This window comes from Sitophilus oryzae, unplaced genomic scaffold, assembly GCF_002938485.1.
Source record: "Sitophilus oryzae breed Bouriz unplaced genomic scaffold, Soryzae_2.0 scaffold_1184_pilon_pilon, whole genome shotgun sequence".
NCBI classification, from domain to species: domain Eukaryota; kingdom Metazoa; phylum Arthropoda; class Insecta; order Coleoptera; family Curculionidae; genus Sitophilus; species Sitophilus oryzae.
This window is the reverse complement of record NW_022145820.1, coordinates 1,105,543-1,132,115: the sequence shown is the minus strand read 5'-3', so window position 1 is coordinate 1,132,115 and position 26,573 is coordinate 1,105,543. Positions and strand designations below refer to the sequence as shown.

Sequence of the window (26,573 nt, the reverse complement as noted above, 5' to 3'; positions counted from 1 at the left end):
TCATTGATATATTGTTACTGATAGAATTTTAATTAATGTCATATTTTTAGCTGTTTTAAAATGTTAAATAGGCACAACATTTATTTAGTTCAATGCTACGGAAAGGGTGATAATAGTTATCGGAAAATGTGATAGTAACATCAGCAAATGTGACGTTAATCAAAATTAATAAGAACCATGTATCAAAGAATAAAATCGAAATTATATTACCATAGAAAGATGCGTTTTGATTTTTTAGAACAATATTATCATATTTTTTTTTAAATTATCTCTAAAACTGGATGGAGATTTGGAAAAGTATGAACGGGATTAATCATTTTAGAATAAGCAAAAATTTTTATGAAGAATGCATTTTTCTCTAAATATCAAAAACAAAAACGTTTTTCCTCTTGTAAAGACAATCCGGGGATATACTGTATATTGACTTTTTAATAATTTTTGCTGAAAAATACATCTTGAAACATTTACTTTGTGTGTAAGTTACCTTCAGTATCCAAGAGAGGTGATATTATAATATAATCTAGATAAGTGATATTACTTTGTAACAAGTTTGTTATCGTTGTTTTGCTAACTAACGCTCAGTTCCTGAACTAAAAGCAAAATGAAGGATCTTTACACATGTGATGGCTAGATTACAAAAAGGGCTTGTACAGCAAGTTTGAAAAAGCGGTTTGACTTTGAACGTGCTTCGGAAATTTAACCCATATATATTCAGTAACACTTTATTGAAATAGAAAAGTTCACGTTTGAATAAAAGTGTGCATTACTTGCATCTAAATTTTATTCAGCACGTGTAACATTTTCTGTAAAAACTAACTGAGGAGTCTTCACTGCATCTGTAAATAGAAAAAAATATATATTTTTACGGTATTTCTTTTTTAAAATAACTAGTTTTTTAAGGAGTTTTTTTGACTTTTTTAAGTTTAAAATTATTAGGTATGTACATACATTTAAATATACGTTGTGGTAGTTCAAAAGCGGAACTGAAGAACTTGGAAGACTCCATCCGTAACGGTCTGACACTTGAAGAAGTTTCTGAGGACTTACTACCAAGAAAAATCAAAGATTTCCCTTGATTTATGTAAGAACAATCTTCGGATTGTTACGGAGTTTTTATCTGGACAATGTCTCCTCAATGAACACCTTAGTAGATTGAAACTAAGAAAAAACGGCAAATGCAGATTCTGCCCTAATCACTGAGTGCACCGAGACGACAACCATTTGTGCATAAAAAAGAAAGACATTGAATATTCTTTCGTTCCCCACCAGTGGGAACAAGGTTATGTGCTATGACGTAATAATCCCTCGAAAACTTTTTTAAACGGAAATCTGACTTTTTTCCGAGTCAAAAAACTAAGTTACTTTTACATTTGAAGCATAATAGCGACTTATGAGGTCGAAATAAATTAAATTTTCAACCTAATTTGAACTCCTCCAAATAAGGTCTCATTTAAAGTTATTAACAACTAAATTTTAACCTAACTTGAAAACCAAAAAATGCCTTCGACCCCCGAGACAAATTTGAGGTTATAATAAAGTAACATTTGACCTACTTTAAGTCCCTGTAGTCTTAATGCCCTCAATAGGTTATCAGTAACTAGATTTTAACAATGCCAGCTAACTCCAACGTTGCTACTTTTCAAAGGTATAATTTTAGGTTAACATTAACTAGTTTACGACCTCATTTTTAGATTTCTCGCACTTTATTCCCTACAAGAAATTTGTTAAGTTAAGTATAAGTAAAATTCAACCAAATAGTGGTTAATTTTCTGTGGTCAATGTTTCTTTTCTCCTTCCTATGCTACTTGGGATACGTTGTGCTAAATATTGCGTAAAATAGAAACCTTTAAAAAATTACCAATTGCGTGGACACGTGATGTGAAAAAACAATAATTTTTAAATATGTAAACTGCGACATTAAAAATATTGCAAAAGTTATTCAAAATTGGATTTTCCGAAAATATAAAGTCATCTGTTTCTCATTCAAATTACTTAAAATAAAAGAGATTTGAGAGAAACAATTCGAAATGTCTCAATTTTTCTTTACTCTCTAGTAATAAATTGAAATGAAAAAATGGTAATTTTTGCAAAATACCCAGCTTATTGCAATGTCCTACCGTGAACAAAAACTTGAGCAAATTCAGAATCATTTTATATGATCTGTTTCTATTAATATCTATTTAGAGAGATGAAGAAAACCTTAGTTATTTTTTCCTTGTGCTTTATTAAGGCATTCGGTAAAAATAAATCAAATTGGTTTTAGTAATTTTTAGTATTAAACTGCCTAGAGCGGGGCATACACGTGCGTAAACATGAATGACATTCATGTATGAGAACATAATTGCAGGCTAAGTCTTAATATGATTTTTTCACGCATATATGTAATGTACCAAAAGCGCAAATCCCAACTCGAGCTTCTTTATAGCTAGATATAGTCTGTTCAACACGATCCTTGACAGTGATAGGTGTGTCTGTCATTTTAATTTCAAATTAGTTCGTTCTATTTTACAAGGAAATAAGTTGGTACAATTGAAACGCATAGCGGGAAATTAATATATGCTTAAAATTTGAGTGACAAGTGGTTGCTTCAAAATATTGAGAAACCTATATAAAACGGAAAAAATCTAATCGAGATATTTTATTTTAAAAAAATAACGAATGTGTTAATACCAAACAAACAAGGGTGTATTTTAAACAAAACACCATATACGAAAAAATATAAAAACTAACGAATTCTTACTTTCGAGCTTCAAGAAACTTCCTGCTTTTATTATTATATTTATTAAAATAACTTATGTACAAATAAAAAAAATTATATTGCACTGGAATAAATAAAACAAGATATTTTATTAATAATAACACTTGCTGAATTTTATACCTTAAAAGTTGGTTAATAAACTTTAATCTTAATTTTTCTTAAACAAGTACCTTTTGACATTATCTTTCTGCAGTACTAGAATCTATTATTTACCATACTTTACATTTTACTATTATGATGCTGTTTTACAACTACTCCAGATTTTAGTACCATATACGACATGACATAAAAACTTTTATTGATGGTAACTGTATTGGTGTATAAAACTTTCTGTCTGGGGACAGTTTGGGCACCGATTATTAACTATAAACTGGATCTACAGTTAATTTTCCCTCGCTTTTTCCTCCGCTAAACTTCTGATTTAATAACACCCTTAATTTGGCATGACTTTGACAAGCCTCAAAAATCTTAAGTCGAGTTCATACGAATTTGCCTCCTTGCATCATTCACGTCAATAATATTTCAAATATAATATGTCATTTTTGAAGTAAACCAATAAAACTGGTTAAAAATAACAAGAGACGACGTATGACGGATTTATATTTAAACCCATCCATAGTTAACTTAAAAAACATTAGAAACTTTTTTCAGTGAGATAAATAGATTGGTGTGGACGTCAGTTGTTTTCTTTTCTGTCATCGTTTGTCGAAATCTTACCTGAGAAAAAAAAACAGAGTATAGCATACACGTATTATAAACACCACATGTATGCTGAAAAATGTCCGTATATTGGTCCTTGGGCTGTCATAAATTTTTCACAATAATTCATTGGTTTCATAAAATTGAAGTCGCTTTAAGCGTAGAACACATATACGCGATCGCGACCACAATCGCGACAGCGGTGGCGATCGCGATCAATTGCGTCCATCGCAAAGAAATAAGCCGCACATTCTGGTAGCGACCTGTTGGCGATACGGTAGACATCTGCAGCGTTCAATCGCGTGGTACTCGGCGTTAGCGATCAAACGCAGCAGGTTGCATTTGATCGCAGATCGTAAGTAGAAAAATGGCCGATTTTACAGAAAAATTGAACATGTGAAAAAACATTATGTGTTGTATGATATGTCGCATCCGGACTACAAAAATGTGCAAAAAAAAAAGTTTTTTTACCTTTGTTATTATTGCATTTTTCTTTGTTATCTAATAATATTGCAAGGAGCAGTGCCTGTTCTTCCAATAATCGATCCATTGAGACACCTTTTTACGCACTAATCACACCGCGATTCAAAATCCAAACCAAACCAAACCAGAACCTCACAATTAGTAGAATAAACTAGTTGTTTCAATTAGCGTAGAAATTTGTTCCTTTAATTTCAATGTAAGCATTCAGAACGTCAAAATTAGTGGTATACATTTTCAATTAGTAGAAAAAGTTATCAAAGTTTTAACTTTTCCACTAATTACACTTCAAAATGTGCGAGAAATGTCATTTTAGCCTTTGATTATCTTCCATCAAGAGAAATTGTGGTTAGAAATCAAAAGTTGATTGTTTTATAAGCTAAATATTAGGCTTTCTCCATGGATACAACTGACTAACGCCAGCTATTGCGAGAATATTCTATTAATTTTGATTGTGTTTTTTAAATATTGTCAATGATCGTAACATAAAAAGTATAAAGTGTAATTGAAACCACTATTTTATTCCACTAATTGCGATGTTCTCAATGAAGCTTTAGTGTTTGTATTTTTTGAGATGGTTTGATACTTATAGATTTAAATTTAAATTAATTAATTAAGTGTCTAAAATGTTGCACTGACACTTGTTTTTTTATTATATTATTCATTATGGATTGATTCCATAAAATTTTGTATATATCAGTGCAAATATTTGTATCTGTATCTAATTTGTTTTTAAACACAGACGAACCATTATTGGGAATTGGCCATTTACTTCAATTTTAATACTACTTTTATAACTACTAACTCTTTGGACTTTACCAGGTAGTTTTAAAATCCATAATAGACCTATTTAGATCCATTTCTAAAGGATGCATTTGAACAGTTTTAAACCTGATTTTTTAAAGTGCTTTTTAAGTGCTTTTTGAACCAATACATTTACTTACGGGTGAAGTTAGGGTTAGCTAAATCAGTTAGTTTTTAGATACGTACACACAATCAACCTTAATGATTTAAAAAAAATCGTATTTTTTTATTGGTTTTAATATGTATTTGAAATAAACTGTAAAACAATTTTTATTAATTTTTAGATTCTAAACTGTTCGTCTTAAGATGAATTTAAAAATTTACAGACACTAAATTTTAGTTTTTTAGTCTTAGTTAACTGCAGATATACACCTTCCGGGAAGGAACTGAATGGTAACTTTGAAAGTTTCGGTTGTTTGACCTAATTTTAGCTAACTTGATCTTTAAGTGCATCGCTGCTAAATTCAAACTGGAAGGATTAAGATTATCAATTATGAATGGGTTTTCAGATCACTGAATAGACATTATATATTGCCTTCAGCAAAACTCTTAGTTCAGTATCTAAGAATATAAACCTTTTTTTTAAAACTTGTTTATATATTTATGCGAAGTATGCGAATTTTCGCTAGATTTATCCCATAACTACTCATATAAGTATTTGACATTTCAGCTCTACAAGTAACGCGTTGGTATGGTTTTTTAATGCTCCTTTGTTAAAAGTTAATCCCTTCATGCTTTACATTTCCATTTCCTATGCTTCAGGAGTCAGCAATACGAGAACATCATTGAAAGCTGAAAGCAATTAAACAGGTCGAGCTTGTTTGCAACAAATTTATCACTTGCCGAAACATAAGAGTAAATTTATGGTCAATAATGAAAATTTATTTGAAGGATAATAGGGTTTTCCATTTTTTGTGGTAATAAATTTCGATTTTATTAAAAAAAAAGCTTTTAGCTGAACTCTTCCGACAGTTTTAACATTTTTTTTTTCACTTGACAGATAACCCACTAATGCAAAACTAAGGTGTATCTCCAGTGAAACTGAAAATGAATAGAAAAATTAAAATAATTCTTTTGTGTGAAAAAAAATACCTGTTGCACATGCGTTTCTATACCAGGTGCGTCTCAAAAGTGGCTCACCCCTATAACTTTTTTATTTTTTCAGATAAAAAAACGAGATTTGGTATGTTAGTTTATGACATAAATTAGGATTGATTGACGGTCTTCAATTGTTTTTGGCCACTTCCTGTTTCACCCGAAATGACTACAACTTTTGATTTTTAAATGACACCCTCGGTATTTTTTACTTTATTCGATAGAAAATGACATTCTGAATAGAATGACATATAATATGTCAACTTTTGATATTCTTGCTTAATAAAAAATCGTATTTTAAAAGTCAATCTAGAGTGCCATGGCTATGTTAAAACACTAATTCTTTGTCAAAGAAGCTTGCAAAAATAGATTTTTGATCGTCTAATGTTTTTAATGTCATGTCCTGGCTAGTTAGAATATGCTTCAATCGTATTTTTAATCATATCTCAATTTTTTCAAATGGAACGACGGTGGCTCATTAGCATATTTGGAAAAGGCATTTTTTACGAATAATTTGATGTCGAATTTGATACACACACTTGGTATTTCGAGTCAAATTTTCGTTAAAAACCGCAAATTATAATTTCAAATAAACCGTATGCGAAAATGTCAAAAATTGACATATGATATGTCATTCTATTCAGAGTGTTATTTTCTATCGAATAAAGTAAAAAAATACCGAGGGTGCCATTTAAAAATCAAAGGTTGTAATCATTTCCGGTGAAACAGGAAGTGACCAAAAACAATTGAATACGTCAGTCAATCCTAATTTATGTCTAATATACCAACTATTTTGTGTATTATATCTAACATACCAAATCTCGTTTTTTATCTAAAAAAATTAAAAAGTTATAGGGGTGATATAATTGGTTAAATTATTTAAATGGTTACCTAATTAATTATTTTTTAGTATAAAGCTAAATAACTAATAAACAGTGTGTTAATCACGTTTAGGCAAATCAAGCAAAAGTATTTTAAGGTGATCAGGTAATTATTTTTTTATCTAAATGCAAATGTAGTTTTCCGAAATGCAAATTTTAATTATTTTATAGTTAGTGGTCCCAAGGGCATGTTAATTATATTATAAAATTCACTAACGCAATTTTTTGCAAGTTTAAACCTACAAAAGCATCCATATTAAATATTACCATTACAACTTCGATCTATGTTTTTAGAATAATTAACAATTAGCGCGGATAATAAATGTTGTTTTTGTCGAACCAACTGGATGGTATTTAATTAATTTTAATAATAGTTAATAAAATATAATATTAAACATAGATTTTATCTACATTAAAACAAATAATTTAAAAATTTGTTAAAAAAACCAATTTTATTAAAAATCATTTTATTATGTCAACACAGAGACTCGCTAAGACAATCCGAGGCCAGACGAGTCCGAGAATTTACTTGTCGTATTCGTATCGCTCAAGACATACTTCGCCTGCAAGCCTTTAAAAAATATTATAAACACACGAACTCTCCTGGAATCAAAACTATATTAGGTATTTACTTTAAATAGTCTATACTTACTTTGCTATAAATATGCTAATCGTAAATCATACAGAATATACAAAATTCTACGGCAAAATTTCAAAAATATAAAATAATTTTTCTTCGTTTTTTTTAATGCCAACATCATGTATATTAATTTTTCAATAGGTGGGGAATTAAAAAATGAACATTTTTTATTATATTTTTATTATATATATATATATATATATATATATATATATATATATATATATATATATATATATATATATATATATATATATAATATTTATATATATTTTAGTGTATTTCAAAATTTTTAACGGTCTCGCATATATTCGCGGTTTTACATTTCATATTGCATTTTCTACAATAAATTTTTATGATTTTCCTTGCGTATTTTACCGTCGTATGAAGTCATATGAAATAATACGGCGTGTATCTACGAATCCATTAAAAATTTTGAAATACTTTAAATAAAAAAAAATCATTTTTTAACTCTCCATCTAATAAAAATATAATATACAGATTGTTCCATTTAAAAAAAAATAAGGAAGGTTGAAAATACATCTTTTTATTTATTTATTAATATTTCTGAGATTATCGAAATATATTTTTACTCATAAATAACTAATAAATAAATAAATAATCTTTATTGACTACTTTTTGTACATAAACGTTACAATTGTAGCAAGTCAAGGGGAAATTACATTAGAGTAAAGAAAAACACAAAGAAACAAATAGAACAAACATAACCAGATTAAAATGTATAAACATACAAATATTTTAAATACAAACAATCACAACTATTTACATTAGTGTGGAAATGTTGGTAGTTGATTTTACAGTCTCAAAATATTCATCCATACTATAGCGCATGCTCTGGGAGGAACTTTTTAATAATAATTTTAAATTTTTTATTGTTTAGATTTTTTACTGGAGGTGGTAATACGTTGTAAAGTTTTACATTCAGAGAGTTCTTATCTGATTTACACAATCGAAATTTATTTGATCTTATTGAACTTGCTAATCTTGTGCCATAGTTATGAATGTCCGAGTTATGGGTAAAAGAAGATTCATTCTTATGTATCTCCAACAGTTGCTGAAGAATATATAAAGACATTAATGTATTTTCAATTTTACGAAAAGTGGTTTACAATGGTCACGAAAACCAGCACCACTTAATACGCGAATAGCTGTTTTCTGCATCCATATCTTCGGATTATGTAAAGTGATCTAAAAGGAAGCCAAAAATGCTATATACGGGGTGTTTCATTTAAAAAAAAAACATCCCGATCACTTACACTTTTTTGAGCTACCCTATAGAAGTTAAAATGTTTTCCTGATTTTTTTTCCTCTCTCGTACATTAGATTTGCACCTAAACAAATTTTTTTATTATAGGAGCTACATATGCCCGACCTAGGTACCGTCTTCTGGTATACCGGTACCAGGACCGGTACTTTTGAAATATTCCGGTATCGGTATCGTCTTTTTCAAGACCGGTATACCGGTTTCGGAACCGGTACCGGAAGACTGGTCTAAATCGGTTCCGAAAGATCGTTTTCAATAGGTACAGAAAAATAGATTCATGATAATATGAAAATCAAAAATCCTGTAAAAAACGATTTCGGTACCGGTTTTTGTGCAAAGCTGATTGGGTTCTCCTACTCCGGGGTAGAGATCTGCATGGGCCGGTTTTTTGTAGCCCGACCCGGCCCGGCCCGAGAAGAGAAGTAGGTTTTGTAAGCCCGGCCCGGTTTGTGGAAAGTTAAAACTTAAACTAGTCCGGCCCGGCCCGAACCATTAAAATAAAATGATCAAAATAAAATTACAAAAATCCTTTCAATTACAATTATTCCAAGTAGTTCTTTGTCGATTCCAGACAATCTATCAATTTCACATAAACATAGCCTAAAAACACCTATTATAATACAGGGTGTCTCAAAGACATGTACAGAAGCAAAGTTGTGTTTATTTAAAGTGCGGAACTGGCCCGGCCCGAGGCCCGACCCCTATTGACAGTGCGAAACCGAAAAAAAAATGAAAAAAAACGAAAAAAAAAATGCCCGAGGCCCGGGTTCGGGCCGGGCCTGGCCTGAGGCCCGTTCGGGCTACCCGGCCCGTGCAGATCTCTACTCCGGGGGTACCGTATGATCGAAAAAAAAACTGGCTATGAAATTAAGATCGCGATGGCTATGAAATTAAGATCGCTGTTATTTTATATGTAAAATTGTATGGGGAATGTAATCGATGTTCATTTCCAAGGTAACTGGATGCCGTTTTTTTATCATTCGGTGTAATACGGTCAGGTACATACAATGTAATTTATTTTGATGTATGGTTAAGGCATTGCTAGTCTAGTTTGGTCAAGTAAAGCATCTTACTCATGGATCACTTATGTATATTGTACAGGGTGTCCCAGAAATAAGTACAAATATTTTAAGGGGTGGTAGATCTCGATAAAAGAAACATATTTTCTCTTTATCGTTTTTCAAATAAATCCAAAATAACGGAGTTATGTTGCTTTGAAAATTTTCAAAAAAAATGATTTTGTGCTAAAATTTTGAGAACCACTGGATCTTTTCTGGATTTTCTTTCATGTAAATTTAATCTAATACCTATGTTGCCATATTATCAAGAAATTATGTTTTTAACTAAAAACTAAAAAAAATTTCCAAAAAACTTTTCAAAAAATTTCGAATCTTCAAATTTTTTTTTTCGCGAATTAAACCTCATTGGCGTGTTTCTGGGGTTGAACTATACTACCAGTTAAAATATTTGCACTTATTTCTGGGACACCCTGTATATATAAATTAAAATGTTCGTAAAACTCAGGCCGATATTCAATAGCGTCTACTCTATTATTTAACATATGTAAAATAGCATCTTATTACCGCTCCATTTATATCTCCAAGAATAGCAGCTTCCAGTATTTTTTCCATCTTTCATAAGTAAAGAGAATGTTGGACAAGAAATCAAGAATATGCCGGAAATGTGAACATAAACAATGAGAATCTTAAGTTATATCAATAACATTATAACGGTAACGGATAGATTTACGATATATTCCGAGAAATCTAATTTATCCCTCAAAATACCGTATTTATAACAAAACTGTTATTCCGGTTCATCCGGTCTTCCGGTCCATCCGGTCTTTCCTTCCCTTCGGTTTACCGATTCAGTATCGGTCCCATTAACTGTTGGAACCGGTATACCGGTTGTAGGACCGGTACTTCGTGATACCGGATTCCGGTACTGAAATCTTAGGACCGAACATCCCTAGCCCGACCCACTCTTGCCTAACCCTGTATATCAAATAATTAAATATAAACATTTTCACTGAATATTTTTTTTATATCGTTAGGATCTAATAATTTCTATTAATACAACAATATTTCGATACTTTTTTTTATCATTTATTATATTTTAAATCATTTATTTAATAACAAAATAATAATTCTGCTCTTCAATGACATATTGGGAAAACATTCAGTCTGGTATTTAATTTCCACTAGAAATAAAACAAATATCGTTACTTTTAGGATATAATTTAAGTGTACCCATTTGTTTTCTTGGCACAATCTGCTACACAACATGTAACTATTTGAACACGAGTAACCATTAATTTCAACTGAACAGTCTTTATTTTTAATAGAAATAGAAAAAGAGCTGCTCGTATAGTATTGATGGTAACTCAGTCTAACAATAACAATAAAATATATATGTACTATAAAATATCTCTACAATATCTAATTGGTCCAGTTTAATTTCAGTAACGATTCTAGAACATTTTCATCTCTATAAGCTAAAATTCCTTTATAGTTGTCTGTCCTAGATCTATCTTTGCTTTCATATTTAACAGCCATTTTTTGGCGGTGTAGTATATCGTCTAAGTGAAGAACGTTACCACCAAGAGCTCGAAGGATTGCGTGCGGTGCACACGTATCCCAAAAGTAAGTTGTTGGTTTTGACAGAAAATATGCGTCTGATAAACCTGAAATTAAAAAAAATATATTTACAGGGTGAGTCTTAAATAAGCGCAAATATTTTCAGGACTGGTAGATTTCGATAAAAGAAACAAATTTTCTCTTTACCATTTTTGAGATAAGTCGAAAATAACCGAGTAATTTAAGTTTGAAAATTAAAAAAAAAATATATTTTTTTTTTAAAAATTTGTATTTGCATCCCTTTTATTGTCGTAGCCATAGAGTAAAGCCGTAACTATGGTAATATCTGAGATTACGGAATTATACCGTTGAAAAATTTGCAGTGAACAGGCAGTTCCAAAAAGTTTTCGAAAAATATACAGAAAAATTTAAAAGAAAATGGACGATTTTAACATCTTTTTTTAGCAAAAAAAACCTCATAGACGTGTTCCTGTGGTCGAAATATACTACCCCTGAAAATATTTGCACTTCTTTAAGACTCACCCAGTATAAATTTGGTACATTTTTAAAAATATTCTATTGACTTATACCGTATGATCGAAAAAAAACGGCGTCAGTGATGGCTATGAAATGAAGTTCGCTATCACTTTTCATATGTAAATTTATATGGGAAATATCATCGATCGTCATTTTCCAGCCAACTGGACGCCGTTTTTTTTCTATTATACGGTAGTTTGATAAAATGTTTTATACGCAAGCAGGCTCAGGACGATGACTACAAATTGTAAACAGTCGTTTCGTGAAGTATACAGTATGCATTCAGTATGGAAGAACATTTTTAAAGATTTCTCTTTGTTTTTTTATTAAATATGTTCGGTATATTACTTTAGTTTTGATTAGCATGAAGATCTATGTTGAGAGTGTTATTCTATTCAGTGTATTTTTTTTTGATTATTGATTTGGCTTTTCCAATGTTGTTTGACTTCTCACTTTATTATTGTTTGACTCTATTATTGTTTGACTTTATTATTGGTGAGTGTTAAATAAGTGCAAATATTTTTAGTGGTATTATATTTCGACCCCAGAAACACGATTATGAGTTTTTTTCGGGAAAAAAAAATAAAATTTGGAATTTTTTGAAAAAAAAATTGTTTTTTTTTTAAATTTTCAGTTAAAAACCTTTTTACCTTTTTAGTTAATATAGCAACATAGGTAGTAGATTAAATTTACGTTTGGTAAATGGCAAAGAGAAAATATGTTTCTTTTATCGAAATCTCTACCTGCCCTGAAAATATTTGCAATTCTTTCAGACTCACCCTGTATAATGCTCCATGATTAGGTTGTGATCTTGTATTCAAAAAAATAACATTTATCATTTATATTAATAAAAAAAAATAATTTTTTGTGACAAATTGGAAATAAATTCTTTGACAAGCCATATAATCAAAAAAGTCGTACATTTAGAGGACTTTTTGTCTCTACAATATAGGACTCATCGCACTCGCAAGGTACCTTGTAGATGCACTCTTTCTCTTCTTTTATTTCTTAGCCCTAGGCTAAGAAATAGTTTTAATTTGATGCTGCTTGGGCTATTCGCATGATATTTTCTAATGTTTCTTTAAATATGAAATCGTCAAGTGAGAGAGAGAGAGAGAGAGAGAGAGAGCAACTTTCTCAGGCTAGCACACCAATAAATCATTTATGCAATTGGATATGATCTTGCCTAGGGACTTTTTAGGGGCAATTTAAATATCCTTGGCCACTGCATATAGTGATTGTTTGATGACACAATATCTTTACTATTCCTCTTTTGTTTCAGAATGGTTTAGAATGGTTCAATTGAGAATTTAAATACTCGCCCCTACGTGTAGGGTTTTTAAATAGTTCGGAGATCCATCGTTTCTACTCACAAGGGCATCTAGAAATGGTAGACAGAAGTGTTTCTCTTTCTCAATCGCAAATCATTAAAGAAAAGTTACTTTGTAAATTGAGATGATTAAGATAAGAATCCAATTTTCTATCGGTTTTATTCCAGGTTATATGTTTATATTAATAACGCGTAATAATTGACTCATGTTATTTTCAAATTCTTTTCAAAATACCCACTACCCACCTATAATCACTGTCAGTAATTTATAACCAGCTCCTCTTGGAGACACCAGTGTATAGCCACCATCCCGTAAAACCTTCAAGTTTTCTTCGTTTTCGTTACTACTCACACAAATAATTTTATTATTTGTCGAACAGGTATCATTAACTGTAGACATTTTGATTTGGCTGTTACCATTTTGATAACACACTCCCCAATGACATTGGTAGCTAAAAAAACGAACATTAAACATTTTAATAGTTTTATTTGAAATGAAACTTTAATTTTCTAATTTATATGATACATATTATCATTGCTTTGAACAAAATAAAACTTTTAAAATTTGTTTCTTGGAATTCGGTTTCCTCTGCACAACTCTAGTATCTAGCTACTGAATGTAGTAAGTATCGTGTGGTATTTATTGCACAAAACATCATGGTCATCAATCTCTGCGTTTTATATCATCAATGATGTTTCATATAACAATTTGTTTTAAATATTATGTTTTCATAACTTTGGTTGTAGATTGTAATATATGTAATATTGATCTTCTTTAGCTTTTGGTTACATACCATAAACAAAATACTAAAGCTAGTCCCTAATTTAAGTTATTCCTATCTAAATATGTACGAAGGTAAAAATAATATAAAAGTGTTCTTATAAGTTAAGCAAAATATAATAGAAATCAGAGACTTTTAGTTAGTTAAAAAGTTTATAAACCAAGTAAAAAAACTTGTATAAACCGGCGTGGAATTTCTTCTTGCTGTAAAAACTTATAAAGAATAAAAAGTTTTTCAACATTCTCGAAAAGCACAGCTTATAGTTCAACTATAGGATTAGGAAAATGTAGATAACAAAAACGTATACATTGATATAAAGTGGAAAAATGTTCCATTTTATTTCGAATTTAAATTTAGAGAAGCAGAAAATTTGAAATAAGAGTAAAGCGGATTTAAATACGTCCAAGTTTATTTAGTTTATTTTCTTATGTTTTGTTGTATAAAGTTTATATTCTATTTATACATTGTTTTAAAAGTTCTATATCTAGTAAAATAAAGAAAAAAAACTTAATATATCGCTATTTTAATGCAACACGTTTTTAGAGGTATCAAATTTATTGAGAGTAACTTTTTAGGTTTTTAGGAAAATATAGCGTTACGAAAATATAAAGCGTTAATAATGTTGGAAAAATATAAATGTTAATAAAGGTATATTCACTACAGTTGACTACTTTACTGATATAGTGCTGTTAACTAAAGTTTCAGTAAATATGGAATAAAATGACAACACCGCATAGCACTGGAAATAAAAATAGCTTAGTATATGCAGAATTTTATGTGTTTCCAATTTCCGTGTAATCTAAATCTGTACAGGAAAAATAAAGGGAGCAATTTAAACAAAACTTAAAGCTTCATCATAACTTTTTTTGGCACACCCTGCATACAACAAAATATTTTTAGGATATGCCCGTGCTTCGTTTAAATTGTAGGTATAACCAAAGAATATTTAATTATAATATTCTTTTCCTAGGCATCGATCACCAGGATCATTAGCCAAACTCGTTATTGTTAACAATGCAATTACAGGGATCTATCTCAATATCCTCAAGGGGATCACTCTTACAAGGGCAATTCAAAATTTAAAAATCTACATTGACATAAACATTTCAAGTTGAGTGACAAAAAGATCAAAAAACTAAACAGAAAATAAAGAAACAAAAACAAATAACAAGAAAAATAGGTAATTATTTACATCACACTATCACAGTTGGATTAGAGTATCACAGTTGGTGGTATCTTTTATAAAGTTCAAAATATTTTTATTTTTTTCTTCTTCAGTTAAATTTTCACGGATTTCACCACTTATATCGAATCTACTTCTTTTTATCGTATATTGAGGACATTAACATTTATGTGAGTTACTGCCAACTCAACATCACAGATTATGCACATTGGAGGTATTTCTCTTTTAAGCAAATATGCACGAGTCCCCGCAGTATGCCCAATACAATTTACTAATATAAGGGAAATCAATGGTATCTTTTCTAGCAGCTTGCTGAGCAGCTTCATCTGCCATTTTATTGCCAAATATGTTAGTGTGGCTTGGGACCCATACAAATGGACCCATTCGCTGCACTCTTGCTGGATAAATATTCATTAATTTTAGACACGATCTCTAAAGAGTCAGAAACAATTAAAACTCTAGTTTGACTATATTCCTCGATGACATAGGATAAGGCTTTGAAGATCGCAAAATGTTCTCTGAAGAAATGTTATAAAGTTATAATATTCTTTGGTATAACATGTATAGAAAACAGTTATTATTTTTTTGAATGAATATTAAAGAGATTAGATGAATATTAAAGAGATTAGATAAAGAGATAGGTACCAGGTGGCGTAGAGGTACAGGCTCTCGTCTACCAATCTCAAGGTGTGGGTTCGATTCCCTCACCCGGCATTTCGTCAGCCGACTATTTTTATTAAAATAAAAATAGTTTGGGTACCTAGGTCGACTCAGCCTTAAATGAATACTTGGGATTCACAATCCTGAGGTAATAATAGGCCGTTGAAGCGTAGTGCTAGCCACATTACCTTCCTTGTATACCGAACGGCTCTAGTATAGCAAGCTGTACTTTGCTACTCCCAAGGGCGTTAAACGCTATATACGGGAGCTATTATTATTATATTAAAGAGATAATAGTCATACTAATTATAATTTATTATACCGTGAATACACTAATTATATAAAATTCCACTTCTAAATTCTTTATTTCTAATATAAATTATTACAGAATACGAACCTGTTCCTCTTGCTTTTCTCAAAAAACGGTTGATTAATTACACCTATTATTGGCACACCATTTTTGTCATAAACTCCTATTAATACTGTAACACATTTCAACCCTTTTAAAAATATTTCACCGTCTTTGACATCTTCTTTGGCTTTTATATACTCATTTGTTCCATCTGGGAATAAATTTTGCATTAAATTAACACAAAAATTAAAATATATCTATATATTTATACCTATTGGATCAATCCATATGCCTAGTTCATCAATATTTATATCAAAATCGTACTCAGGCATTTTGGTGTCAATTTCACTAAATGATATATTTTTATGCACTTCAGCTGCTAATATTGCAGCAGTCTCTCCATCCATAATATTTAGTAGCATTTTTGTTGTCTCCTCTTCAGACGATTTAATTTCGATATTTACCTCTTCACCTAACCGATTCCAGAAGTGACAATTTTCTTCACCCTCAATCTTTGTTTTGATTTCTGGAAACTAAAAAAAATATTAAGAAATAATTTGATCGGTGGAAAATACAGTATGTTCAAGTAATTTGTATTAGTATATAGTAGTAATTGCATAAAAAAATTGCTATCTATCGTATATGATACACGATACAAATTGTAACTAGCCAAATTTTGGTTTCTTGAGATGTAGAAAATTTTAAGAAAGAAAATTAAAATATAGTTTTTCCTTATACAGGGTGGTGCCTATCATACGACGCGAAGGCTCCAAGGAGAACGGCAGTTTATATCCAAATGAAATTTTGGGAGCATAATATGTAGGTTAATTGAAAGCATTTTATAAATATATACAAAGTTTCACAGGGTGTCCCCAACAAAAGCTACGCATCAAAATTGTTTTTTTTTGTAATGGAACACTCTATATGTTAATTTATTTTCGGATTCTAGAATAAAAATAAAGGTGAGTTTCATTAACGAACCATATGTCTAAAATGTAAGGATTTTGACATATTTCACATTTTGTGAAATTAAAGAATAAATTTCAAATTTCAAATAACAGCTATCTAAATTGTAATTTACTCTGTATAACCTGATATTTAATTACAATACCCCTTGAATATTAAACCAAATTAAAATTTGACCCGAGGTTATACAGGAGATAAAATTAATATTGGACATTGGTCAGTTCTAGAAGCAAGTTACTCCTTTATTTTAATGAAACATCTAATATAAAATTCGGGTATTCAATGGGGAATTTATATATCTTTACTATTAAGGTTGCCTATCCCCAAATAAAGATTTTCCTAGATATTTTAATTTTTATGATTTTGCGTCAGTAGATATTTACTATTTGATAAAATCTAGATGGCTGTATGTACCTTTTGTTAATTTAACAAAAATTACAGGATCTAAAGTAAAATATTGAACGGTAATAAAAATATACACGTTTAAAATATATTTTAATTTTTACGGAATTAAAACGAGACATAGACATATAATTATGTGATAAAAAAATAGATAGATGAAATCAAATGCTCAAAATGCTTCCTTTCCTGTTCACTGCATAAAATGGTTCTATTTCTTTTCATGATAAAAAGCATATGTGGAGTTCTACTTCAAAAGACAACCACTTCTTTAAACAACCGTCTTTAATATCCCCATAAAAACGTCCAGATTAGATAAATCACGATCATATTTACGTATTCTATTAATTGTTGAATGCACACTGCCATTCACCAACTCCTAGAATCATATCAATTCTTTCTGATGTAGGATAAGTTTCCATTATCGACTGAAATATTTTTTTTTTATTTTCTGAGATTTTTTTTTGTTTTAACTGACACTAAATGATAGCTAGTTATTAAAGTTACTAATCTGACAGCAATGTTGAAGTAACGGCAGACAAATCACAGCCACCTAGATTTTATCAAATATTAATAATCTACTAAATCACAATTTAAAATTCTAAAGAGAAATGACACTAAATCATAAATTTAAGATATCTAGGAAAATATTTGTTTGTGCGGTAGGCAACCCTAACAGTAATTTGAAGAGATGAATTCCTCATTGAATATCGAAATAATATGCTGCCTGTTCTATTTAAAATAAAAGAGTAGCTTGCTTTGGTGACCAACGTTCAATATTAACTTTGTATCACCCTGTATAACTTTTTGGGTTAAACTTTAACTTGGTTTAAAGTATAATATAGTAAAATAGTTATTGTAACTACATATTAGCCTATATTGATAAGTTCCAATTCAGGTAGCTTTTATTGAAAATTAAAAATTGTTCTTCATTTTACGAAAATGTTAAATATGTCAAAAATCTTACATTATACTCATATACTTCTCTAATAAAACTCACCTTTATTTTTGTCCTAGAATCCAAAATTAATTAATTAATATATAGTGTCCCAGTGAGCAAAGTTGTGTCACATTTAGGGAACATTAGGGAACAGTTACATATCTGCTTCATATTGCTTCATATAAGGCACAAGAAGGGCCTGGTAACGTAACAACGACGTCATCTAGAACAGGTTTCCCTTAAAGAAATAAAATGCTCACTGGGGTGTTCCATTACAAAAAAGATACGATGTGTACACTTTGATGTGTAACTTTTTTGAGGGCACCCTGTAGAACTCATTATGTTTAAAAAATACTCTAAATTAACCTACACATGCTCACAGAATTTCATTTCATTACAAAGTGTCGTTCTCCTTGGAGCCTCCGCGTCTTATGAGAGGTGCCACCCTGTATGCACCTAAATTTTCTTAGAATACTGTTAAGGTTTTCACTAATCATGCTTACTTTCAAACTGACATCATGTCTAACCATCTCTTGAATTAAAACATCGGCTAATGTTTTAAAATCTTCATGAAACTTAGGGTTTGCTTCCGAAGAATCCTTTTGCTCAGTAAGTATGTTAAGTAATCTGTCATTTTGGCGAAGAATTCTTGCTATATTGGCAGCTTTTTCTGAGGCAATTATAAGAGACTTTAAAATATCCATTTAAAATCTAAAAGACATCTCAATATATTTTAAAACTTAAAATAAATCATTTTATAATACTTACAGTTTAAACGGTCTTAAGAATACCGGTATTGATTTTTGGTTATAGTTTTAAGAAGCCTTATAATTTAATTTAATATTAGATGAGAATATGTATTCGGGAAAGTTAGAGGAAGAAAAATTAAAAGAAAACTTATCAGATCTCTCCATGACGATTTTGTGGAAACCCCGAAAATTCAACTAAAAGGAAACGGTGTTTACAATCGGATGTAGGTCATCGGCGTGCTGGAAATTTTAAAATAGATTTCCTGCGCGTTTATGTCGAGGGAAATTCTGTATTGAGTTTCCCGATGTCTGGACATTTCCCTCATAGATGGCGCCCTTTTTGTTTTCCAATTTTAAAGATTAAATAAGAAAATCGGTTTTGATTTTTAGTTGTAGTTTTAAGAAGCCCTATAATTTAATTTTATATTAGATAGAGGTGTGTATTCTGGAGTGTTATATGAAGAAAATTAATGACCCAAGACGATTTTGTAGTCAAACGAAAAATTGAACTAAAAGGAAGCGACGCGACGTTTACAATCGCGTTTATATCGAGGGAAACTGTATTGAGTTTCCCGATGACTGGATATTTTTCCCATAGATGGCGCCTCTTTTAGTTTTCTAATTTTAAAGATTAAAGAGCCTGAAATGATGTAAACTAGATGGTCAGTATATATCACATATTTGAAATATAATTCTGAAATACAAAACATACATTTTCAGATTCGTATTTTTAATTTATTAGTCTAAATAACTTGAAGTTGATTAGTGTTAGGTTTAAGGGACAATCACTATCATCCATCTTAGAAAAATTTGTTAACATATGTTTCTATTTGTCTTCAAAACAGAGTAAAAATATAAAGTGCATAGTGCATTTAATATCTTTATAATATCATTTTGTATACACTTAACACCGAGAATCAAATTACTTAATATTAAATCTATATTTTCGTATTTTATATTTTATTCACTTCCTGTTTTACAGTAAATGACGACAACTTTTGATTTTTAAATGGCACCATCGGTATTCGATAGAAAATAACACTTTGAATAGAATGACATATGTCAACTTTTGACATTTTCGATTAAAAACTTGTATTTTAAATTTCAATGTGCCATGATTGTGTTAAAAAATATAATTTTTAAACAAGGAGCCTTGGAAAAATATATTTGATCGTCTAATGTTTTTTGTGTCTTATCTCAATTATCTGAATATATCTCAATTTTTTCAAATGGAACAAAGTTGATTCATTAGCATATTTGGAAAAAGCATTTTTTACGAATAATTTGGTACTTTGGTACCACATACTTGGTATTTCGAGTCAAATTGTCGTTATGAACTACATGTTACAATTTCAAACAAACCATATGCGAAAATAGCAAAAGTTGACATGTGATATGTCATTCTATTCAGTGTATCATTTTCCATCGAATAAACTGAAAAAAAGAAATACAGAGGGTGTCATTTAAAAATCAAAAGTTGTACAGGAAGTGACCGAAAACAATTAAATACCCGTAAATTGGGACTGATTGCCCAATTTATGTCATAATATACTAACATACGAAATGTGTTTTTTTTATCTGAAAAAATAAATTATAGAGCTATAGAGATGAGCCACTTTTGAGACGCACTCGGTATAATCACAGCTGTTAATTACAATATACATCCAGCATTTAAAACAAGGTTAGAAATTGAACGTAATCAGCATAGTAACTTTTAATCAATACAGAATGGCAATTCTGTATACCGTTTAATTATTTATTAAATATCAGCAACGTAAAAGAACTTTTTACATATAACATGTACAATGTACAGGGTGACAATTTGAAAACGAACAGTATTTAATATTACCTCTACCGATGTTAGTATGAAAATTTGGCGAAATACGTCAATTTACATATCAAGGGGGACAAGTTTTAAGGCATTCGTATTACTTTCAACCCTTTGACCCCCAGGGCACCTACCCCTAAAATTTTAAATGGCAACCCCTATTTCTTTTACCAGTTTTGTGTTCCTTATAAAATTCTCAAAAAAATAATGCAGTTTATGTAGAATTCAATAAGAAACACAAAAATGGTAAAAGAAATAGGGGTTGCTATTTAAAATTTTAGGGCTAGGTGCCCTGGGGGCCAAGGTTGAAAGTAACACTCGCCTCACAAATGCCTCAAAAATTGTCCCCCTTGATATGTAAATTGACGTGTTTCTCTCGCCAAATTTTCATACTATCATCGGTAGAGGCAATATTAAATACTGTTCGTTTTCAAATTGTCACTCTGTATAACGGATTAGCTATAAGAAAAAAGATGTATTTATTTTTCTAAACGTTTCACAGTTAAAAGAAAAACCCAAACTTTCTAAAATTAAAACTTTTTCAAAGGAAGAGTAAATTAACAAAATTTTAACAATTATTGTCATTAATATTTTAGTTTAATCATATCATGATTTGAAAGAATTAATTATTAACATGAAAACACTAATTAATTTATAGGAGCTTTATTTTACAATATTTTATAAAAGCTTGGCACATAATTTCTTAACAACTACTTACGTTTATATAAGAACTAATCATTTACAAAAATAGAACCGTTTAATTCAATTTTATCCTAATAAATAAACTACATTTAAAAATAATATAATATTTACATTAATAATTTCTCTGTACTTTGAACGTGGTGTTAACTGAGCTATATACAAAATATGAACTAAATAACTAAATATTATAAACAAAAGTAACTAAGTACAGCGACACCAATAAAGTTTTTATAGATAATTGAGTAGTTATAATTTAATTGCTAGAATTAATTTATAAATTTATGTTAATCTAATTAAAAAAATACTGAAAATTAATGATGGTAATTACAAATTAATTATTCCTAAGATTTATAAACTGTATAAGTTTAAAAATTATATCTAAATTTTTGGAATTTGGGATAGTTATGAATCTAAAAATATGGAAAATACTGTTACATCTTCTATAATAAATTTATCTATATTAAAAAAATCTTATTTAGCTGTTTAGGGATAAAAATACTTAGTAGAAGCTATAAATATTTCATTAACAACAGTAAATGAAGAAATCAACCATAAAAATATTATGTTTTGTTTATGTTGACTTTTATCTTGCCTAACTTTATGGGCATCCCTGCAGTTTAATAGCAACTAATATTAATTTTAGATAATAACAATAATATACATCTTTAAATACTATTCAACATTTATTTTGTTTATATGAACAAATGAGCAACACATATGCTGGAGGGTATTGATCAAACAATCTATATCCTTTTCTGTTCTATTCTATTTCGAAATTTAGTATCTGTATTTAACGATATTTTAGAAATAATTTATGCTAAATTATTTATACACTAAATATTTCAATTAGTATTTGTGTATCACATTTTAAAGCAGGTTATTTGGCTAAGTAAATATACAAATCATCTACAGTTACTGAAGAAGATTATTACTAATAATAGTGTTGTCAACAGTAGTGAAGTCAGATTGGAAGATGCTTCTGAAGGTGAGAAGAAGGACACTGAAAGAAAATACATAATTAAAGCTTATGAAAATACATCCTTTCGGTAAAATATATCAGTGGCACACTGTTTACTACAAGTTCGGTGTCCTATTTGAGATTTTAACTGGAGGTTATTTTTCAACTTTGAAGACGAAATTCGTTATTATAAAGTATCTTTAGTTAAAAAAAGTATATCGTTTGGTTTGGTTTGTAGATGTTTGTTCGTGATAGGTTGTTTCAAAATAAATAAATAAAATATAATTTAATATATTTTTAAAAACTACTTTTTCAATGTTAAAATTATACATATACTGATTATGTATATACTGAACCTGACATCGGTCATTTTATTAGAACAGCTGTAAGTCTGTAAGTTTTTGTCACCCTGTAAATTTAACAGGAGACGTGTTAAACTAAATCTCCAGATAGATATAAAACTTTACACCGATCTGTGTATACTGTTTTATGTAGAACCAATCTAAATTTAGATCAAAATGAATTTTCAATTAGGCTAAATTGACATTTAGATAGTTAATAATCAAATCAAATCTATTAATTAAAAAATATCAGAACGACAAACCAAGTACAGTCAGCAAAATAGAACACTAGTTTACCACAATACACTAAAATACTACCGTATGACCGAAAAAAAAAACGGCGTACAGTTTGGCTTATCAATGATGATCGATGACATTCCCCATATGATTTTATATATAAAATGACAGGGATTATTATTTCATACCCATCACTGACGCCGTTTTTTTCTCGGTCAAATTTGACCCTAGTCGCGCGTTTCCCTACCCATGTTAGCATCATTAAAACAGTTTTAATTATCTGCTGATGATGAGTGTATTGTGGAAAAACTACTATTTTGTTTTTGTAACGCCAAACTGTTAACACAATTTTAATTTCAAAAAATGTTAACTACTTTTAAGGAAAGGTAAAATAAAGGATTTTATCAGATAGAGTAAATGAGCTCTATAGCCACAGTCAACTGGGTGTTGCATGTCAACACTAATGCTACGTGAAGTGTTCAAAATCCTGTATATTATAAAACTGTCGATTATGACATAAAAGTTGAAGAAAAATGCAAATTTTGATAAACATCAGTTTTGGCTTGATTAGGGCCATCTATCTGAACCATCAACATTCATGCGTAAAGCTGGCCAAAGGTGATATTAAAATAGTTGTGCTATTAATAGAAGTCAGTGAGGAATGCGCTACAGCTCGAAAATCTTGGCCAGTGATAGATATCCAAAAAACAAAACAACTACTAGAGAGAAAAACAAAACAACTACAAAAAGAGCCTAGTACGCATAATTGTAGGTGTCATCACTGGAAAATGCCTCACGGGAGTGAACCTCGTGAGATGGAAGGTTTCCAACGACGACTGCTGAGGTGAATGAGGAGGGATAGAAGAAACCATAGAGCACCTGCTTTGCCATTTGTCCAGCACTGGAATACCGACCCTTTAAAACTTTAGGTCAAGATTTTTTGGAGGGACTAGAGGAAGCAGCAGAAGCCAATATCAGCGACATCGGGAACTTTGCAAAGACCTGGAAGTACTTTAACGCAAAGAAAGAATGAGAGGAAGGTTTGGCATAATATAACTGGGGTATTGTCATTACAATATTACTATACATTGGCCCATTGGCCCATTGGCCCAAGGTCTCCGAGTAAGGGACCAAACAGGATCTCAAACCCCAGCAACCTAATCTAAGAGAGGTTAGTTTATTTTTCATATCTAATACAAGAGAGAGAGAGAGAGAGAATGCAAGAACGATTGAGAAAAAAATATGCAATCTATCAGTGTAATAAACAAGAGAGTAAACTAAGCCTTTTAACAAGCTGGCAGTTAGACGTTTGGTTTGACTTAAAAGAAAAATACATGCATTAGAAAATTTTATGTTATTTTAAATATTACATAAGTATTAAAATTTAAACCAAAATCTTACGTATAGTTCGTGGAAATTCTTTTTCAGGTTTCTCATCTTCAGCGTCGTAATAAAGATCTTCTGGTTTTGGCGGTGGAAGAGTTGATATCACCATACGGTCCGGGTGATGATTTCTACGTCGTTTTTTGAACAAATCTACATTTTTCTCTACACTCCTGAGGTACACATCAAATAGACTCACAGTACATTTTACCTTCATATAACCGTTAATATAAAACTTTTTTGAAAGATGATGACGTATTGTGGATACAACTCTAGAACAAACATATTCAAATTTACATACACAGTAATTGGTACATATCTATTATTAGATATGGATCAATGATGCTCACCAACAAGTAAGAAAGATTAACAAAATGTATTTTGGTTGGATATTTATACAATCTAATTTCTGAACCATTATAATGAATTAGTATTTTTTTTTAACTCAAAGAAATTCAATGTAATAAGCCTATTTCTTAAAACGATTGTTTTGTAGACACTTGAATCACTTTGTCTAGTTTACATAATTATTGAAGTTTATTGCAATTCAAATTAGAGGTAGTCAAATTATAATTAAATGACCATCGATATGCCAGTGTATCAACAGTCTGAAATTTAACATTTTTAATTTTCCGTATTATATTATACAACATTATTATATTATATTAAAGATTAAATTCGTAAAACTTAATGTCATTTAAATATTTTACCAGACAACTCCACATTAAAATTACACTAAAAACGAATACTAATAATAGCTAAACCTGTCAAGTAATTTTATAACTTAATTATTGTAAAATAGTATTTCTAATTAAATATTGTACCTATATTTACAAACTTCAAAAGAATAAAAAACAGTTTGTAATGCACAATTCCTGAAATTAAAAGAATTTATGTTTCCCTAAAGGTTTTCGACATAATTTTCCTTTCACGTAACACTTTATTTGCTTTTATATTTTTGACTTTATTCTTGTAATGCCATGCTCTTTAAGGAGCGTTGACGATCTCTCGGGGTTATTAACTTGTGATGTGTGTCGTCTGTTTTTCGATACTTCATTTTAAAAAAAATATATTTTTTTTGAAACGTCACAAAAATGTTAATTTTTGCGACATGACTGACAATATAAAAAAGTAATTTTAACGCCTAGGCATATAAGTAAAGCACGGGAGTATGTTATTAAAGTGACATAAAGTTTCAAATTGAACGAGCGTAACCATAGTTTCTCGATATACATATAAGTACATACCAGGTATGACTTTTAAATATTATTTGGAACGTTTATAGTTATTAACGTAATAAGGCCGATAAACAACAAATAACGGCCGGGCTGAAGTTTGTGATCCGAGGCGATAGCCGAGGATCATAAGCAGCCAAGGCCGTTATTTGTTATCGGCCGTGTTGCGTTCTAGATTTTTCGTCATACTGCAGATTTTTTAGAGCAATAAACACTACTATTTAATAACAAATTTTATTGAACAATAACACAAGTAAGGATAAAAATACATAATGTCTTATACTAAAATTCATTTTTCATGATAATGAACATGGAAATTAAAAGTGCACTTGTTGTTCTTAGAAATCTGTAATCCTTCCCAGGGATTTACAGATTTTATAGAAGAAGATGATGCTACTGAAGAATGGCAAATATTTGTATCCACTAAAGACACATTATATTTTGGAGCTATCATGAAAAAGTTGATTTGTTATTTTCATTCTTTTGGAAACTGATTTTTCTATGTAAGTTTCTGCCACTGTTGAAGACTCCCATCCTCCTAGCTCCTTTAGCGATAGTAAATCACCACCATTTTCGGCGAGCATGGTTGCTGATGATCTACGAAATGAATGCCCTGTATAACGTTCTGGATTCTCCAAGTTCAAAAATTTTGCAATTTTCTGCGGTACGCTCCCGATGGTATGTATACCGACGATTTGCTTAACACACTTGCCTTTCTTGTAACCAATGAAAAATTTTGGATTGTCAAAGTTACGAGGACGCAGGTTGATGTA

The 26,573-nt window shown here is 30.1% G+C and overlaps 2 protein-coding genes across 3 annotated transcripts in view; both read right to left on the bottom strand.

Moving 5' to 3' along the window:
- Nucleotides 1-10,801: 10,801 nt before the first annotated feature.
- LOC115891502 (inositol polyphosphate 1-phosphatase) lies at nt 10,802-19,348 on the bottom strand. Of its 2 annotated transcripts, XM_030911966.1 has the most exons (7): nt 19,136-19,348; nt 18,871-19,078; nt 16,334-16,595; nt 16,108-16,273; nt 13,332-13,537; nt 12,535-12,565; nt 10,802-11,325 (listed from the first exon to the last, which is right to left on the bottom strand). In XM_030911966.1, the coding sequence occupies exons 2-7, from the start codon at nt 19,069-19,071 to the stop codon at nt 11,235-11,237; spliced, it is 957 nt and encodes a 318-aa protein (XP_030767826.1). In that variant the 5' UTR covers nt 19,072-19,078; nt 19,136-19,348; the 3' UTR covers nt 10,802-11,234. The 2 variants fall into 2 exon arrangements, with proteins under 2 accessions (XP_030767826.1, XP_030767825.1); XM_030911965.1 differs by lacking the exon at nt 12,535-12,565.
- Nucleotides 19,349-21,935: 2,587 nt separating this feature from the next.
- The window catches only part of LOC115891509, an 81,132-nt gene continuing 76,494 nt past the window's right edge, over nt 21,936-26,573 (bottom strand). The window contains exons 5-6 of the mRNA XM_030911976.1: nt 24,584-24,837; nt 21,936-22,646 (exon numbers count right to left, since the gene is read on the bottom strand). Coding sequence (XP_030767836.1) covers nt 22,549-22,646; nt 24,584-24,837 — 352 coding nt within the window. The 3' untranslated portion in view covers nt 21,936-22,548. The remainder of the gene's footprint in view (nt 22,647-24,583; nt 24,838-26,573) is intronic.

What these genes read in the sequence shown, in the direction of transcription:
- LOC115891502 (XM_030911965.1), bottom strand. Translation starts at nt 19,071, where the DNA reads ATGGATATTTTAAAGTCTCTTATAATTGCCTCAGAAAAAGCTGCCAAT. An exon ending in GACATGATGTCAGTTTGAAA is followed by an intron (nt 16,596 to 18,870) that starts GTAAGCATGATT and finishes TATTTTTTTTAG; the next exon opens with TTTCCAGAAATCAAAACAAA. An exon ending in GAGAAAAGCAAGAGGAACAG is followed by an intron (nt 13,538 to 16,107) that starts GTTCGTATTCTG and finishes TCGTTTTTTTAG; the next exon opens with CTACCAATGTCATTGGGGAG.